Consider the following 17,875-nt stretch of genomic DNA (forward strand, 5'->3'; position numbering starts at 1 on the left):
GGTTGCAGTGCCCAAGAATGGTTCTTGACAAGCGCTGGCCAAGTCTCTAACACGAGAATCCCCTTGATTCCCAAGAGGGCAAGTACCGACGGGAGCGATTATAGACGCCATGGATTTGTTCCACAGGCCAAAAACGAACTTTGTAGTAAATAAATACGAGATTCCAACCCTCTTTTATCAACCGAACACATCCATCTCATCAACAATTACATTCTTCAACCTATGCATAATCAATAGGTAGATCTCCATCCAACCATCCATCTTCCCACAAAAAAAAATACAATGTTCAAGGTAGAGTAAGCTAGGTACCTACCTTACCTCCTTTCCCAAATTTTCCCCTTTCCACTCCAACCCATCCATCCCCAAAAAACCATCTCCCTCATCCTCCCTCTCCCATTCCCATCTCATCATCCATCCCCACCAATCCCCCCCTCCAATTCTTTTCTTGCACTTCCTAGGTGGTGCGATGATTCTTTTTGTTGTTGTTGTTCTTATTAGTGTGACAAGCCACTTATAGAAGTAAATTTCTGTAGCCCAATAAATTGAAATAATTGGCTTGAATACCTATACAAAGCATGTCTTTTTTTTTTATCTTTTCGTGGTGGTGGCATCGACGACGTTCGGGCTATTATCTGGTTCTGATGATGAGTTTGTAGATGTGGATGGAGGTCTTGATAGCTGATGAATTGGATATTCGGTTGACTGTACAGATGGCGAGAATTTCTGTGGGTTGTTGTGGTGGGTTTCATGATGAGTATGCTGCTTTGGTGGGGCGTGAATGCGTATGTTGGTTGTAGTAGGAGTAGTAGATCTGTCTCTGTTGGAGCGGTTGGGTTAATAGAAAGGGGGAAAAAGGAGTGCGGACGGAGATTTAAAGTACTGTGGGAACTTTTCATCAAAGACCACGCACGACACGGACAGTCTTTCGTACGATCACGCACTGGTTTGTTCGTTAGTGAAGTATTCTCTGAACAGGCAGGGGGACAATTCGATTTTTTTTTCGGCTAGCTCACACAAGCCCAAAAACGTGTTGTAGATACTCCCCCGAGTCGATTCATTCGTCCTAGTATCATCATCATTATTCATTCCCGGGGTATCCTTCAACACAGCATTTCTTTCCGCAACGATGAAAAACATCGTCACTGATCCTCAGAGAACTTTCAATCAATCTCCATGCGAAACCCACCCTCTACATGAGCACTAAAAGGCCTCCAATGTCGCTTCTGCTTCTCATTGCGACTCCCCACAGAATGCAAAGACGTGCGATCCGTTTCCTGCCGATCGAGTTCATTAGACAAGGACATTCTCGCATGATAACCATGACCATCTGTCGAAGCGGACAACTTCTCCCAATGCTGCAGATCCGCACTCGCCAGAACACTATCCCTCTTTTTCGTAACCAGCCGCGAATTTCCGGATTTCGCCATCAAAACACTCAATTTGGAGTGCTTTGACTTTTCCATTTCGGGTGATGATGATGATGGGAGAGGATGATGGCACAGAATCTCTTGACGCCATTGCATGACAAAAGGTAAGTAATACTCCATTTTCCTGTTCAGGGCATTCTGGTAGATTTTCAACACGCCATGTGCTGTGCAATGTGACTTGCACAGGAATTTGGTCAGTTCGGCCGCTAGAGTTTCTGCGTCGATGAGGGGATTTTCGGCTTCGAAACAGAATTCTCCAAATGCGATGCATATGAGTGTACCTGCGTCTCTGTCTAAGGGCGCATAGCAGCGTTCGCATTCTCCGAACGTACAAGTCGTATTGCCCCAAGTGTCCAATATGTGAAGACGCGCAAAGAGCGCTGTCCGTGATGGAGTGAGGATGTGTGCGAGTTGGTGATAGCTAAAGAGATTGCTGATCTTCTGACATGTGAGTGGGTAGTCTCTGACTTTGTACCACTCTTTGTAGCATTCTTCCGTGAAAAAGTTCCTGCTAATGGCGTCGTAGGATGCCGACATGGCGTGAAGGGTTGCGGGTACGCTCCTCAGCTTGTACTTTCGGAGTATGTGGAGTATATCGAACTGGTTTGCTCGACGGTGTTTGTGAAGGTCTTGGTCTTGGATGTGAGACAGTCGCGGATGGATAGAGGCTCAATTAGCGTCGAGCTCGAAGTGAATAGGTACATGTAGGGATCTGTCTGAACGCGGTCTGGACATGCTGCTTTTCCACCTTTCCTGGACGAGAGTGTGTTTAGCATTGTTGCCTGCAAAGAAGACGAGCGGATGACTGAGGTGGTGATGAGCGGGATGAGCTCCCGAAAACGCAGTGAATGAGGTGATGATGCTACACACACGTGATGAGCCGTGAGACGCGTTTGCCTGCATCATGCTGCAATGGGCCATTCTCGAGACGCTCACGGCGTCATGCAGTATTTCCATCAGCAATTCACTCGACGACCGCATCATGTGACAATGTCCTTTTGTTTTTCAGCGACGGGAACAATTCTTGGCTGGCTCACAAGCGATTCATCGCAATAGGCTCATCTCGATTATTATCTTGTATCCCAATGTCAACGTCAGCGTCAGCGTCAGCCTGCCCACGACGACGACGACGACGACGACGACGACGACGACGATATCTCTCCTATGATGCACAGCATGAATACCTACCTAACCTAGCATCTGCACAGACGACTAGCAGTAGCAAGTATCATATAATAAGGTCACGCCTCGTATCGTGAATATATTTCCAACAAAAGAACCGTCGTAATACCACGGAATACAATGATAGGTACATACACGGTAAACATAAAATACATATATATATGGCACAAGTGAAGGAAAAAAAGTTATCGGATCTTCAGGGAGATAAGAAATGACAATCTTCACCCCGAACGCGCCAGTTCATCGCAATTCTATGCATGTGCAGGGTACAGAAACTAGCGTACCAGATTTTGTGGCCAATCAGATGGGAGATCCTCCACATCGAGAGTGAGGGACCCCACATTTGGTTCTTCACATGCTATCTGTTAGGCCTTGGCCTTCGAAGCTTTACTCTATTACAATAACAAGAATTATCGATTATCGTCAGCAATTGCAGTGATAGCGCTTTGGTGAATGCGGGGGGAATTCTCTAGGATATCCTTTCTGAAACACTGTATCGGCAATGAAATTGTATTCGGGCTGGGCGCTATCTATTCTCTCATGCCTCAAAAACGCGAATATGTATATGTATGTAATTGAGAACAGTCCACACTAAAATCGAGACCGAACAACTCTCCTCAAGCGGATGACAGTCGGCTTCCCAGCGCTCTACAACAAATCCAATGGCTCCTGCAACACCCCAAAGATATCAGCACAAAATCCCTCGCAAACAAAAAAAAAATGAGGGAAGGAAAAAAAAAAAGTCAACTCACAATAGCCTCACGCTCCATCTTCGCCGCTGCAAAAGCCTCATCAATCACCGCAACTCTCTCTTTGCTTCTCGGCAACATCATGACCGGCATCGTTGGCCCAGCAAGACCGGGGAAATCTCCTCGCCAGTCTGCAATGTTCAGCGGGAGCTTGGCATCGGGACTCGGCGTGACTTCAAATGCCCATAGGATTCGCATGATTGCGACGGCGAGAGAACGTTCTGCGACGTTGTATCCGGGGCAGATTCTGTTTTGGCGCCGGTTTTTGGTTAGTTTACACTGACTGCTTTTCTTTTTGGATCTCGACCCGAGGGGAGGGTTTGGATGGAAAAGAGAAAAAGGTAAAAGAAAAAAAGGAAAATCACCTTCTCCCAGCGCCGAAGGCGAAGTGGTCTCGCTTTTGTACGTCGGACGAATTGATGCTCTGCATGGCTGTCGTTTCGTCGCCTTCGTACCTCTCCGGCCAGAACGTCTCGGGATCTTGATGTCGTTGGGGATCGTGTTGGAGTGCGTAGCCGTTGAGATTGAGACGAGAACCCTTGGGAATACGCATTCCATTGTATGTAATGTCGGCCGTCGTGACGTGCGGGTGGCCCAGACCTACTGGTGGTCTCCAACGCCAAGTTTCTTTGACGATACATCTGACCTGGAGTCGAAATTGTCAGCTAGGAAGTTGAACCAACCGTGGGTGGATGCAACTTACATAAGGGATTTTCTCATAGTCTTCCCAGTATGGTATACGGTCTCCGACAACCGCATCAATGGCATCTCGGGCTCTCTTCTGCACATCAGGAAAACTCATCATGGCCTCCACAAACGCCCAAGTAGACATTTGAGTAGTATCCGCGGCACCAATCGTCAGCATCAAAGCAAAATGTGCTCCTTCCTCCACAAACGGAAATCCCAAATTCTTCTCATCCTCCACAATCTTACACAACAACGACTCTCGCACCGCCGACCGATCTTTCATCGCTTTCATCCTCTCCAATTTATCCACCGACCAAGCTTTATCGCGTTGAAATCTCGCTCGACCCGCTCTCTCCCACGGCTTGAGAAACAAGGGCAAATAATCCAAAAACGGCATGATGTCTACCAAATACGCTCCGGGTAACGTCCCCAAAATTTGCGCCACTCCGGTCTCGTGGACATATTTTATCGCGGGATCGGACGAGTGCGGTACATCGAATCCTAACATTTGCGTGGAGAAATTGCTATAGGTATATCGCATGATGGCATTCCATAAGGCGGGGCCGGATCGTTGGGTGCTGGGATCGTGGGCGACTTCGTGGATGAATTTGAGGGTTTCGTAGTGGAGGAAGGGGAGAGCGGCGTCTGCGCGCGGGATACTGCCTACGTTTCCCCAGGTGATTTTGCGTTGGTATTTCCAGCGGGGGGTGTCGGCGTTGATGAGGAGGACGTTCCTGGGGAAAGAAATTGAAAGAGTTAGCGGAGGAAGAAAACAGAAAAAAGAAAAAGAGAAAAAGAGAAAAGGAAAGAAAAAACATACCAGCCATTACACATATGTTGACTACTAACGAGCCACGTCGGTCGATTCGCAGAAACTGCCGCGGGTTTCTCAAAAATGGCCTTCACAGCGAGATCCGACGAGACCATATACTGGGTAAAAGGGCCAACTTTGACTTTATAGAGCTCGCCATACTCTCTTGCCCATTTCTCGAACAGGAGATGCTGCTCGCCGATTTTACTTGCTGCGATGACTTCGGGAAGGTTGCCGATGAATGGTTTCCCTTTCGGTCCAGGGGGCAGTGGAAGCAGGTGTCGTTCGTGGAGCTTCTGTTGGATGTAGTTGAAGGAGAGGTAGAGGATCCAGCCGATGGCACCGAAGCTGAAGATTTGGAGACTCACAGGGAGCTCGGCGAAGGGGAGACCCATCTTCGCGAGGAGGAATCAATCAGTGATGGAGACGATATCTAGGCATGGAATTGAGAATGAATAATCATCGATAAAAACAATAATCTGCGAGAAAGTAGTAGTTGTTACTACTACTACCTAGATTGTACTTCCATGCCTTGATATATCTACCTACTCTTCGTGTATACGGCAACATGCTATAGCACTACCCCGCCTCCCCCATCTTTTTACTTTGGGGGCGGTACGATGTCAGTAGTGCGGTCGAACGAGTAATATCACTATAAATCCTCGTTTCGTACGAAGCACTACCTGGTTTTTGTTTTTTGGTTTTTGCGTTGTAAGTCGTCCAACTTTGTCGGCAATGTTCGTATCTCCCGTTCGTTTTCTCTCAACCTCGATTTTTGAGTTTCTAATACACTTTTTTTTTGATGCTCAGAGTCGGCTGTAACGGAGTTTGCGTGTCGTCCCTATAGCAGGCATATGATGAGCAAGTTGGCGGTGAACAGCAAGAGACTCAACAACACGTTTGCTTTTAGTTCACGCTTTTCCAATCAATATCGATACATGACCTGTACAGCTATTCCACTTGTACGTCAGGTCAGGGGGTCGATCCGGTGGAGGCTGACTAAGCATAAGCTAGCCGCGAAGGGATTGGAGGTCACGGGTACCTTACTGAAGTCACTGTGACCCCACTCTTCACATGCACATCATACCTTACTCCCTCCATACTAGCGTCTTCTTGCTTCCAACCATCACTTGTCACCACCCGATAGACCAAACACCAACATGGCCGACGACGAGCTGGCGACACGTGCCCCCGAGAGCGACGCTCACGAGACGACTGCGACGACGACGACGACGACCGAGACGAGCCCCATTCCTGGCGATAGCAAAGCAGATCAGGGTGCCGCGAGCTTGGGGGTATGATGTGCCAGACTGAGGACCACAGACGGAGAGAAAAAGAGCAGTGTGTGCTGAACAGACGTAGGAACACTGCACTACCGATCGCCCCACGCGTAATGCCTCCGAGCGCCATCCCGATGAGAGCATGAGCAAGAGCTGATCAAGCGTACACGCAGCATCTGGCGAGCAACCGACCGGCGTATGAGCATCATCAGGCAAGGAGACCAATGCACAACAAGAGCTGAGACGTGACCAGGAGATTGCCAAATTCAACGATGTCGACACATATATCGCAAAGCCTGCAGACTACCCTCACACGCCTTCCAAGCTGCTCCTGCTCTTGACCGGCGGCACCGGCATCCATTCCGTCAATAACCAACTTCAAGCCGACAAATTTGCCGCAGAAGGCTTCCTTGTCGCCATGCCTGACCAGTCAGCCTCTCCCTCTCACGCGCGCGTGCTCCTGCTTGGTGTCGAGCTTCATATTGACCGTCATGGTGAACAGATTCGCCGGCGATCCCGCCACCTCGGTGTCACATAATACGACAACACCTGCCGAACAGAATCCCAGCATTCTCGAGCAAGTCAAGCTTGGCATCGCCTCTGTTGCCAAGTCCTTCACCATCGACATGTGGCTAGCTCGTCACACCTCAGAAAAGGTCCTGCCGATCCTCCAGAAAGCCATAGATGGCATCAAGGAAGAATTTGCCGACGCAGTCGCACATGGGAATGGCATCTACGCCGTAGGATATTGCTTTGGGGCCAAGTACGTTCTGCTTCTGGGCTCTGAGCTATATGCAGATGTGGCAGCTGGACAACGATCGCCGGAAACGGAAGCAGAGGAAGGCATGGCGAAGAAGGGGCCTGCTATCAAGGTGGGAGCCATCGCTCACGGCACGCAAATCACAGTCGGCGAGCTCGAGAATTGCAAAGTGCCGCTGTCCATCGTCGCAGTCGAGGACGACAGCCTGTTCCCAGACGAGATCCGAGAAGCAGGTGTCAAGAAGCTGCAGGAGAAGAGCACGGAGCATGAGGTCCAGGTGTATCCTGGAGTGCCCCATGGTTTTGCTGTGTTGGGTGACTATGAAGACGCAACGATCAAGGAGAAGCAACAGGATGCGTTTCAGCAATTACTGCAGTGGCTCAAGTCACACTGAGCCGTTAGTTGCGTCAATAACTGATCATATACATGTAGCTCAGAGCATTCCATGACCAGAGAGAGAGATGTCCGCTCGCCTATCATTGAATCCCCTCCCCCTCTGCATTCCATGCGATTTTTGTTTCCATGCATATCTCAGAAAGAATCGAAGCAATTAAGATGGATATCAGAATAGTAGGTAAGGTACCTTAGATGAGATAGTTGGTCCATTGGGTCGTTGCTTGGTTTGATTACTAGGTAGTTGCTTAACTGCCTTAGTTGCTTGGGTCGATCTAAGTTGATGAGAACTAGACCTAGACCTAACTAGACCTTGAAGCTATATCCTATCTACGCGAGAGAGCGCTCGTTCTCTTGAAGTCTTGAGCTTGAGATGGAGCTTGAGATGGGATGCTTGATCGATTGGTTGCTTACCTAAGGTATTTAGTTCATCTTCCTCTTTCATCATCATCATCATCTTCCTAAAAAGAAAGAAAAACAGCACGTAGGTATAGTCTTTCTCGTATACCTACATACGTATATCGAATTGCCCCAAAAGAGTATCCACGGTGTGCCCCAAAAAAAAAGAAAAGAAAAAAATCGACGTCAATCGATGGATCGATCCATCAATTTCATCCATCCATCCATCAATCGACCAAAGAAAGATTGCCCTGAATCCAGAACACCCGGCAGAAATACATGAGTGATTCAACACTGCTGCAAGAAAAAAAAAAGTCAATTCCACAACTCCTCACTACCAGCAGCCACGCACTACTGCGTCAGATCCTGCTCTCCCTCCTTCTCCACCTCCTTCACCTCTCCCTCCTGCTTCAACTTCTCCTCCCTCTCCCTCTCCATCCTCTCCACCATCTCCCCCCTTTCCCTCTCCCCCATTTCCTTCTCCCGCTTTTCCTTTTCCTTCTCCTCCTTTTCCTTCTTCCAATCCGTCCTCGAAATCCACTCCTCCAAAGCCGTCACATCGCGCACCAAACCCCGAATCCACGCCCTCACTTCTCCTGCTTTCATCTTCACCATTTCTCTCTCTGCAATATCATGCGGCTTCAACAGAATTTCATCCGCGTACTGCAGAATCGCTCCGAGTTGGTCTGCGTTGCCCCGGAGCCCTGCGTGGGAGTGGATTGCGTGGAGGGTTAGGGGGGAGGGGGAAGGAGGAGGAAGAGATGATGATGATGAGGATGAGGATGATGAATACAATGAAGAAGAAGACGATGATAATGATGAAGAAGGAGAAGAAGAAGGCAGAGAGGCGATTCGGGTGGCAACGGATGCGAGCTTTTGGCGGAGCGTGTTGAGGTGGTGTTTCACGCTGTCGAGCTGGTTGGTTGTGGCCATTACATCGTTCATGTCGATGTAGCGGGGGTTGGTGCGTTCCCAGACGGGGGGCAAGGGTTTTCTGGAGGACTTTTTGCTTGGGGTTTTGTTGTCGTTGTTGTTCTTGTCGTTCTCGTTGTTGCTGCTGTTGTCCTTGTTGCCATCGCTGTTGTTGCTCGATGGCGTGGTGAGTTGAGACATCTTGGAGAGATTGGACTGGCTGTGGGTTTCAGAGAGACGAATTGTTGTTGTTGTTGTTGATGCTGTTGCAAGAGGACTTGTTTCTTCTGCTTCTTTCAAATGCGACCAGATAGATAGACTCTGCGATTTGAAATGAAAAGACCTGCTCGTGGGAGTAGTAGTATATATGGAGTGTCGTAGTCCACACCAAAACACAATCCATCTCATCCTATAAGCTCGCCCTCCATCCGTGGTAACGTCCGTACGCTTACAACAACCCAAGCAGCAGCGACAGCCGTACACCCAACAACCAATTGTCTATACGAGAGTTCTCGTATCGTATCAATATGTACCTTATGTGTGCTTCCACAAAAAGTCTTTTTTTCTTTCCCAATATGAAGTTTCTTCAGTGATGTGATGGAGACTTTGTACCTAAATGTATGGTAGCTTTTATGCGGGAGAGAGGCCATTGGATGGATGGATGGATGGATGCATTGATTGATTTCGGTACTCACATTCATCATCTGCTCTCTCTCTCTCTCTCCAGCCGGCGTGGTAGCTTTTGCGCGGGAGAGAGGCCAGTCGATGGATTGGTTGATTGGTCAAGGTACTCACATTCATCATCTGCTCTCTCTCTCTCTCTCACCGGCCTGCGTGGTAGCTTTTGCGCGGGAAGGGAGCCCAGTGGATTGGATTGCTTTATCGATCAAAGTCCTCATATTCATCATCTGCATCATCTGCCATGCGCTGCCCTGCCCTATCCTGCCCTCACCAGCCTGAGTGGTAGCTTTTGCGCGGGAGAGTGGATGGATTGGTGGATTGGTTTCGGTACTCACATTCATCATCTGCATCATCTGCCCTGCCCTATCCTGCCCTGCGCTGCCCTGCCCTTTCTCAACATGGAGCCATGGAGCCATGGAGCCAGGCAGCCAGTTCTGTGGATTGAATTCGCTGACCACCACAACTTCTACCACTGTACTGTCCTCTGACTTTTCTTCTTTTTCTTGGGTAAGAGGTAAGAGGTAAGAGGCAAGAGGTAAGTCGGACTACCATTACCATTACCATTACCAACACCATCTACCCGTCTGTCCGTCCGTCTGTCCATATGACGCATATGACGGGAAGAAAATAAAAATAAAATAAGAAATATTCTTCGCGTGCTGCTTCACTTCCTACCACTCTTTTTCTCCTTTCCGGTTTCCCTTTTCTGTAATGTCAGTCAGTCAGTCAGAGAGACTAATAATAAATAATTTGTTTGGATGGAGCAAACTTACGTTACCTGTACCTACCAGATATAGTACCTTAGTACCGACCACGTAGCGACCTTACCGACCGACCGACCGACCGAGCAGAAAGAAGGAACCTCTTCTCTTCTCTTCTCTTCTCTTCTCTTTCCACTCACTCACTCACTCACTCCTTTCTTTCTTTCTTTCTTTCTTCATTACGTATCGCCATGATTGGTGGTCCCACGTACTCAACTTTTTTTTGTCTTTTCTTGTTCTCTGGAACGTAGACGTGATGACATTCCCGCCCAATTCCCGCAGCGCTTCTCTCGTTTTATTTTTTGAAAGAATCTTTTTTTTTTTTTTTTTTTTTTTTTTTTTAAAAAAAAGGGTACCTTCAACAACTCGACCCAGGGTACCTTATCTTAACCTTACCTCTTACAAGACAAAGAAAATATGGACGGTATCTTACCTACCTGAGTCTCTGTCTGTCTGCCTGACCCGAGGAGAAGCGAGCGAGCGATCCATATTTTCTTTCCGAGGAAATCTTTTTTTTTCTCTCTCTTCAAATCTCGTCATAGCTTTCGCTACCTTAAAGACCGCGGTACCGTGGAGCACGAGGTGCGTGAAGAGAAAAGTGTCTGTCATCTTCTGGACCACAAAAAGTTAGCGCGCAGTGTTTTCTTTTGAGTGAGTGAGAGATGAGGATTTCACACATAGGGTATCGTGAAAAAGCAAAGTCCGCGGCTAGTGCCTCCTCCTACCTGGGACTTTGCCAGGCTGGAATTGCTCCTCCTGTACCTCCAGTAGAATCAAATGACAAACACGCAAAAGCATAATGCGCTCGTCTTCTAAATCCGCGAAATTAGCTCTGGAGAATTAGGACACCCAAAAATGGGGACTTGGGTTTGACATGATGAAAATCGCTCAAATCTGCCTGAGGCTTGGATTGTATAATACACAAGGAGGATCGTTGCCTCTTCGCTTCTTTTTTTGAAGCAGCCCCCCCTCCCACAACTGACACTCGTCGAATCTGTCTTCTGAAGCAGAGTAGTACACTTATTCGAGAAACACTATACCCGTCGCCATATTTTCGTCCAAATTTCAATGACCAAAGAAACCAGAAATCATGCTTCCAATGTCGCCAGCATCTTCAGGGTACACCCAGAACGCCAAAGCGATTATGATGTATGTGCCGAGACACATGCAACCTTCGAGGTAGTTGCTCTTGCCATCCGAGATGAGGTAGTTGACCACCAAGACACTCAGGAAGAAGACTACAGTCTCAAAGCCCTGGAAGTGTAGTGTCATATCCTCACCGATGATCCAGCCCAAAATCACCAGGAATGGGGTCACGAACAGCGCGATTTGCATCGAGGATCCGATGGCGACTCCGACAGCGAGATCCATCTTGTCCTTCCACGCGACCACGACAGCTGTGACGTGCTCTGCCGCGTTGCCGACAATGGGGAGCAGAATCAGACCAATAAATGTCTTGCTAATACCAGAAGAAGCGACGATCGAATCGATGCTGTCCACGAGGTATTCAGCGCAGACGGCGACGAGCACTGTCACCAAGATGAGGCATATCATGGCTGGAATAGGACCCAAAATCTCTGGCTCTTTCTGTTCTTCATCTCCGTCCCCGCCCTCTTGAGCTTCGGCATCGAAGAGATGTGCGTGAGTCTTCAGCTGGAAGACCAAGTATAGAACGTAGAGGATGAGGAGGATGATGGCCGTGCCACGCGACAGAACCAGGATGTTCCCGACGGAATCTGCATCGCTCTTGGAAAGAGCGGCGTACATGGTCGCGGGAATGATGAGCGACGTGGCTGCGACTGCCATGAGCGATGACATGGTCGATGCCACCGTCTCGTTGAATCTGCTCTCGCGGCGTCGAATTCCAGAGGCGACGAAGCAGCAGCCTAGCACCAGCAAGATGTTGGATAGTATCGAGCCCAGCATGCTGGCTTGAACGATCCGGATTTCGCCTTTGCGCAGCGCCACAATAGAGACCTAGGAACCATCAGTATGCGCATGGTGACAAATGTGGTACCATCGCACTCACGATCAATTCGACAGCATTTCCGAATGTCGCGTTCATCAATCCTCCCAGTGTTTGACCCAGCTTGACCGAAAGCTCCTCCGTTGCAAAGCTCAGCAATCCCGCCAATGGCACGATTGCGAAGAAGTTGATAATGAAGACTGCAGTAGGGTTCAGGTCCATGGCGCCCACAATAATACCGGCTGGGACTGCGACGAGGAGCACATTGACATAGTTGCTCGCCAGAGTCAACCACGTCAAGCGCACAAAGTCGCTCGGCAGCCTCACATACCACCGCTTGTCCTCAGACAGCGGCGCTCCTTCGCCGTTGTTCGTCGAGCGCGAGGTGTTGCCCAGTCGGCTCGAGTCAGCCACCAGAGGTGTGCGCTCATTTGTGTCTCCTCCTGTCGCATGTCCATTGGGTTTATTGTTGCTCGGCATCGCGTTGGAGAAGGTGGAGGTGGTGCGCCGAATGGCTCGTTTGATGCTGCCTGTCGGTCGAGGATCACTTCATCAGCGGACGGAGTTGGGTGCACAGCAGAAGGACGGGCTTTTGATGAACAATGAAGGGCGCAGAGTCGCGAGTGGCTGGCCAGCAGCCAAGCCGTGGCGTGAATGACACGGATGACGATGGCTTGGGGGGACACAATGATGATGCTAGTGCTGATGGTATACAATAGGCCAAGGTCGGCGCAGCGGTGGATGATGATGATGGGCAGAAGAAGGGAATGTGGATGGGGTGAGGAAGATAGGGCGACTTACTGCTCATGGTGGTGCCGGTCAAGGTATCAGAAGGACAGTAGGGAGGCGACCGTCTCCGGCTGCTTGTCGAGAGCTTGTTGGACTAGGTTGTTGTCTTGGCTTCTTGGTGTTACAGTACCAAGAGATCGGGTGTTTCGCGAGACTTTTGGGAGGGCGATGCAAATGCCGTGCCAGCGGGCAGTACCTCCTAGTACCTCTCAGGCGCTCAGTTGGACTGCAGGTCTGGCCGTGAGCTGCAATTTGCTGGATGGCTGACTAGGTAGGGGGAGAGAAATGTGACGCACGCCGTGTTCGGAAGTATGTAGATAGACGAGAGTCCGCTGGGAAGGGAATGGAAGCGATGAGAGAGGACGAGCGGGGAAGAGAAGAACAAGGAATGGGATGTGTGATGCTGGTGATGGTGATGGTGATGGTATCTCTCTTTCCAGTCCAATCCAGTCCAGTCCAATCCGGTTTGTCTGTTTGGTTGAGCTCGTCGACGGCGCGTCTGAATCAGTACTTCTTATTAGCTACTGCTACCTGACCTACCGTATAGCTACATGTATGTACTAGGAGTACCTCAAGTTACCTCCGAGAGAAAACAGGTTGACCAATGCAACAGAAGCTATCGCCCACCTGCGTCACTGCTACTCTATCCGGTTTAGCATTTAGGGGGCTGTGCTTGCAAGCGCGCGAAAAAGAAGATGCTGCCAAGCCCGTCTCTCAACCTTGACCCCTTCCACACCACGAGGCACAGTAGGAGGTAGGGTTGCATTGGCATCCAATTCACTCAGCACAGCCTCATACAGCGGTACAGCCTAGGAGGTACCTCCTACGGGAAAACGAATGTTGTTGGTTTTGAAAGGGTTCATTTCTTGGCGAACTGTACAACTGAATTCACCTCACCTTGCACCTCTCACCTGCACCTCTCACCTGCACCTTCACCTGTGCCGAAGGACATGTATGGAAGGTTAATACCTAGGTAAGGTAAGGTAAGGTAACTGTGTATGTTACTGCCCACTGATCCAAGGGCTCATCATTCCCGCCCACCCCCAAGCCCAAGCAGCCCATCACCACCTACCCATTCATCCCAACAACACCATGTGTTAAAAAAACGAAATCAGATATCTACTCCAAGAGATCCTCAGAGCCAAAACCTCTCCAACTGTGGACACCAAGAACACCCCTACAACGCCCTACCGACTCCTTCGTTCCACATCCAGATCATTCGTTTCCTCGTCGATAATCGCCCCCATCGTACCTACCTACCTACAGCCAGGTACCTACATGACTCCCCCACGTCACCGATAGCTGCCACCGCCTTCGATTTCGCGCGCGGCACCACCAGCACCAGCACCATTGGGCAGAATCACTTTCCGCGTGCCTGCGCCATACACAATCTCCATCATTTTGCGCTTCTGCACTTCGCGGCTGCCTTTGAGTTGCTGGTACGTCATCTCCAGTCCTTTAATCTGGTCATCAATCGTAATCGTACTCGAGTTGCTCGATCGCACTAGCGGGCTGACGAGTCGGCGCCGCAAAATCTCGAGGTTGGACTTGAGCTGTTCCAGGCGTTGGTTATGATCAACAAGGACGTGCTTGTTTCGCACCGTGCGTTCTCGCACCGAGTGCAGCAAATTCTTGTTCTTTTCGTATTTGCGCAGCTTGGATGCGTTGACGCCAATGACCTTGGTCCAGAGACTTCCCAGAAAGTCATTTTCCATGCGCTCTTGTTGGTCTTGCTCTCGTACGACAGTACGCTGCAGATTCAGAAACTGCTTGTCGACTGCCTCGAAGAGCTGGAACAGTGCCACCGAGTGCGTCAGCTCATTGTTGATGCTCTCCTCGAGAACACCCAAGAACTCGTAGAATGTGCGCTCCAAGGTTGCTTTTGCTCGTTGTTGATATGTGAGTCCCAGCAGCTCCTGCATGACCGTGCCGTCAGTACTCAAGCCCACGCGCGAAAGGAGATCCCGCGCATTGGACCACACGGCAGCGAGTGTGCTGGGTGGTTCGCTCGAGATCATGCTAAGTTCGCGTTGCGCCCACTCCATGACAAAAAGAATGCCATCAATGTCAGAATCGACAGAAGTGAAGAAGCTCGTCATCTCCCTTGCCAAAGCTTTGAAACTGTCGGATAAGGAGTCGAGCTGACTGACAATCTGTGGCGCAGACGTCATGTTCGTGCTTCGGACACTTTCTCCCAGATCCCAGACCGCTACACTCGTCTCTTGTAGTTGCTCGATCTGCGCATGGCCATTTTCAGAATAGTATATGCTGGGTTCGAACGACTTGGCCAGACTGGCGACCTTGATCAGATCGACCGAAGGACCATGGGTGGGAGTGGACAATAGTGTGGCCATCACCCAGTAGAGCAACATGGTTGATATCCCGTAGAATACGGTGTTGTACTTGGTTTTCGTTACATGGTGTATGGACCTTCTGATATTGCCCACCAATGCTTCAATGGGTTCCGTTCGCTGTACCACGTCGAGAGAAGTAGAAAAGCGTATATCTAGACGAACATACGATTAGTCTTCACCTCATGGGATCAATGCGATTCGATAGGATACTTACAATTATTCTGCGTGGGCGTTTCTGCCTCTGCGTATTCGGCTTCCTGCTCTGGTCTCTGCGTTTCCTCACTTGCATGCCGTACTGTGCTCTCCGCATCTCTCGACTTTTCTCTATCCGGACCAGCAAGCACTCCTGCAGGCTCTGGAGTCACTCCAGGACTACGACCTTTGACAGGCGATTCAGGAAGTGGTATGCGCCTGGCAGTCTTGTATGCGGTCACATCTCCATCGTCGGTGTCCTCGTCTGCGCTCTGGTACTGCGGACTCGCATCTTTGCTTCTATATCCGTTGCGATTCGGCGATAAGGCTTCACGGTGCTGGAACCACCCACTGCCTGCTTTGCGCCATGCTGGCGGTGAGTAGCTCCGTCGCGAGCTGGTTTCGCTGTATTCGGACTGGTGATTGCTACGGAAGCCAGAGTGTTGCGAAGGGATGTCGGGGATCGTAGGAGAGAACTCGCGCGCATCGAAGTCGTCCATGCTGGCGTTGAGGCTCGGATGGGAATCGAGATAGTGCTGTCGGGAAGTCATGTCTGCCGGGAGTATCATTCACGGTGTAGTGTGTGCGCTTCCAGTGGTGAAGCGCGCAAGAGGGTCATAGAAAGAAGAGTGAAGACGGCTACGGGGGACACCTGCGACAAGATCTGGTGCGGACTGCTCGTTTGCGCAGTGTCGCGGACGGGTGTGGGAAGGCAGGAGAGTCGCTCGACGTATGTTTCGCACGCGTGCTTTGAACGTGTTCGCGCGTGTCTCGGGTCTAGTGAGACGCAGGTACGGTGGGAGAGCGATGGAAATAATGGACTGGTGCCTGGCAATGTGATCGATCGGGGAGGCGATTGCGATGCAGGTACGGAGTGTGTATGTGTGTCTACAGAGGCGCGGTGCAGTCAAACGCTGGACAGGAAGACTCCATTCTGAGTCCCCGCGACGAGAGAGAGAGAGCGACGGGAGAGAGAGAGAGATGCGGCGTGGACGGGCCCGGGGCGAGGAGGGGTGGCTGGGCGCTGCTGCAAGGATAGGCATGGCTACGTACTCACATGGCGCGAAGACTATCGCATCTCGTGCAGCCGCAGCCAATCGCCGCACGCGCTCGGCTGCTGCCGTGTCTGCCCGATCGACATCCCACTTTGACTGGGGCCTTGGTTCGACTGCTTCTGCATGTGCTTCGCGCACAAGGAACAGAGGAGACTCAGGAGCGAGAAAGGGAGGTATGCTTTTGCTGTCCCTCTCTTCACAAGTTCACACAGACCAATGCAATGCGATTGTGCTGCCGCTCGTCCTGAGCCTCTCGCTGTGCCCCCTTTCCACGACAGCGCCCACCTCTCGGCTCTGTGCAGGCTGCAGTACCGACACATATCGCATCTGGGAAGCGGCTAGCCTCGAGCCGGGGATGTGTGCTCGTACAACCCGGATGGCAAACGTGACGACACCGCGATGGACCGGAGCCCATTGTCTGCAGACAGTCCCAACTTTCGAGGCGTGGACCGACCAGTCAAAATGATATGGCTGGGCAACGCCGCATAGCCGGGACCGTTGCGACTCGTGCTCAACAAGGCAGTGCTACGAGACTTCGTTTGTCTGCGTTTCATGTTGTTGAAGTATCGATTGTGATATAATGTGGTGACTACACAATCATCTCTTGTTGCAAGTAGTGTCACTCCGATCGATCGGAGTAGTCGCTCAAGCTCCGGCGAAGCGCAGCCCGTCATGGAACTCCCCAGCCTTCCTCTCGCTGCTTAACATTGTCATCTGATGATCTTTCATGAACGGGCCTCCTGTCATATGAGTACAATGTCTTCAGCCGATGCCTGTTTGTTGTGGAGAAGCTCGCCAGACATCACTGCAGGTGCTTGGATATAGCATTCACAAAGCAATTGAAAAATCCTACTCTTCCTGGCAGGAGCTGGACTAGGGCGCAGTATGACTGGCACATCGCCTGACAGAAAGATGGCGCACATATCACCAGCCACAATACCGGGGGTCGCAAGACCGGTGAGGCCATCGACAGGTGAAGAAGTGCCGTCCATAGCGTATCTCGGGCGTATCCGCTAGGCTAAGTCCTGTGCTAGTAGGCCTGGAGTTCTCTTCAATGCCACCAGGTGTAGACGCTGGAGTCGCCTCATCAACTAGAAGTATAGTGTCAAATATCACTGCAGTGATTCTCAGTTGACCGCGACTCCCTTCCAGTATCTCGAATGTGTGGATGTTATGACCACCGGCACGATGCTCACTCCGTACGCCAAGCGTCCACTCGTCCTTTCCAGCAGGCGGGAGAAAATTCGGCAAGGACTTGCAGAATATAGGGGCCAAGTGCCACGTGAAAGTCCTGAGGTTCCATGGAATGGCACAGATCAGCAAGGGCATTAGGTTTGTGCGCTTCACATGAGTGTGCGTGAGCATACCAATCTGGCACCCATGAAGGTAGGAGTCGATGCTGGTGAAGTGCGCCTGCACTGTAGAGTATGCTCATCAGTTGGAACGATTTATGTTGCTCTGTCAAACCATGCACTGA

General features: G+C 50.5%; 6 protein-coding genes across 6 annotated transcripts; 1 reads left to right on the forward strand and 5 right to left on the reverse strand.

Moving 5' to 3' along the window:
• Positions 1-1,160: 1,160 nt before the first annotated feature.
• On the reverse strand, positions 1,161-1,964 carry SEPMUDRAFT_109768 (uncharacterized protein; the record flags this gene model as incomplete). The annotated part of the gene is made up of 1 exon (XM_016900805.1): positions 1,161-1,964. One exon carries the CDS (start codon positions 1,962-1,964, stop codon positions 1,161-1,163), a length of 804 nt encoding a protein of 267 aa, XP_016758579.1.
• Positions 1,965-3,352: 1,388 nt separating this feature from the next.
• SEPMUDRAFT_48557 (cytochrome P450) lies at positions 3,353-4,328 on the reverse strand (the record flags this gene model as incomplete). Its single annotated transcript, XM_016909074.1, has 3 exons — positions 3,353-3,605; positions 3,724-4,004; positions 4,062-4,328. 3 exons carry the CDS (start codon positions 4,326-4,328, stop codon positions 3,353-3,355), a joined length of 801 nt encoding a protein of 266 aa, XP_016758580.1.
• Positions 4,329-5,975: 1,647 nt separating this feature from the next.
• SEPMUDRAFT_150561 (alpha/beta-hydrolase) lies at positions 5,976-7,381 on the forward strand. The gene is made up of 5 exons (XM_016906258.1): positions 5,976-6,151; positions 6,219-6,246; positions 6,310-6,332; positions 6,390-6,565; positions 6,639-7,381. Exons 1-5 carry the CDS (start codon positions 6,017-6,019, stop codon positions 7,288-7,290), a joined length of 1,014 nt encoding a protein of 337 aa, XP_016758581.1. The 5' UTR covers positions 5,976-6,016; the 3' UTR covers positions 7,291-7,381.
• Positions 7,382-8,039: 658 nt separating this feature from the next.
• On the reverse strand, positions 8,040-8,801 carry SEPMUDRAFT_119012 (uncharacterized protein; the record flags this gene model as incomplete). The annotated part of the gene is made up of 1 exon (XM_016901470.1): positions 8,040-8,801. One exon carries the CDS (start codon positions 8,799-8,801, stop codon positions 8,040-8,042), a length of 762 nt encoding a protein of 253 aa, XP_016758582.1.
• Positions 8,802-10,899: 2,098 nt separating this feature from the next.
• Positions 10,900-12,778, reverse strand: SEPMUDRAFT_127177 (vacuolar calcium ion transporter). The gene is made up of 2 exons (XM_016902130.1): positions 12,072-12,778; positions 10,900-12,019 (listed from the first exon to the last, which is right to left on the reverse strand). Exons 1-2 carry the CDS (start codon positions 12,486-12,488, stop codon positions 11,108-11,110), a joined length of 1,329 nt encoding a protein of 442 aa, XP_016758583.1. The 5' UTR covers positions 12,489-12,778; the 3' UTR covers positions 10,900-11,107.
• Positions 12,779-13,740: 962 nt separating this feature from the next.
• SEPMUDRAFT_157686 (uncharacterized protein) lies at positions 13,741-16,260 on the reverse strand. The gene is made up of 2 exons (XM_016907745.1): positions 15,366-16,260; positions 13,741-15,303 (listed from the first exon to the last, which is right to left on the reverse strand). Exons 1-2 carry the CDS (start codon positions 15,910-15,912, stop codon positions 14,090-14,092), a joined length of 1,761 nt encoding a protein of 586 aa, XP_016758584.1. The 5' UTR covers positions 15,913-16,260; the 3' UTR covers positions 13,741-14,089.
• Positions 16,261-17,875: the final 1,615 nt, after the last annotated feature.

This window comes from Sphaerulina musiva (genome assembly GCF_000320565.1).
Source record: "Sphaerulina musiva SO2202 unplaced genomic scaffold SEPMUscaffold_8, whole genome shotgun sequence".
Taxonomy (NCBI): Eukaryota; Fungi; Ascomycota; class Dothideomycetes; order Mycosphaerellales; family Mycosphaerellaceae; genus Sphaerulina; species Sphaerulina musiva.

What these genes read in the sequence shown, in the direction of transcription:
- SEPMUDRAFT_150561 (XM_016906258.1), top strand. Translation starts at nt 6,017, where the DNA reads ATGGCCGACGACGAGCTGGCGACACGTGCCCCCGAGAGCGACGCTCAC. An exon ending in AGGGTGCCGCGAGCTTGGGG is followed by an intron (nt 6,152 to 6,218) that starts GTATGATGTGCC and finishes GAACAGACGTAG; the next exon opens with GAACACTGCACTACCGATCG. An exon ending in CTTGTCGCCATGCCTGACCA is followed by an intron (nt 6,566 to 6,638) that starts GTCAGCCTCTCC and finishes CATGGTGAACAG; the next exon opens with ATTCGCCGGCGATCCCGCCA.
- SEPMUDRAFT_127177 (XM_016902130.1), bottom strand. Translation starts at nt 12,488, where the DNA reads ATGCCGAGCAACAATAAACCCAATGGACATGCGACAGGAGGAGACACA. An exon ending in GAAATGCTGTCGAATTGATC is followed by an intron (nt 12,020 to 12,071) that starts GTGAGTGCGATG and finishes GATGGTTCCTAG; the next exon opens with GTCTCTATTGTGGCGCTGCG.
- SEPMUDRAFT_157686 (XM_016907745.1), bottom strand. Translation starts at nt 15,912, where the DNA reads ATGATACTCCCGGCAGACATGACTTCCCGACAGCACTATCTCGATTCC. An exon ending in AACGCCCACGCAGAATAATT is followed by an intron (nt 15,304 to 15,365) that starts GTAAGTATCCTA and finishes ATGTTCGTCTAG; the next exon opens with ATATACGCTTTTCTACTTCT.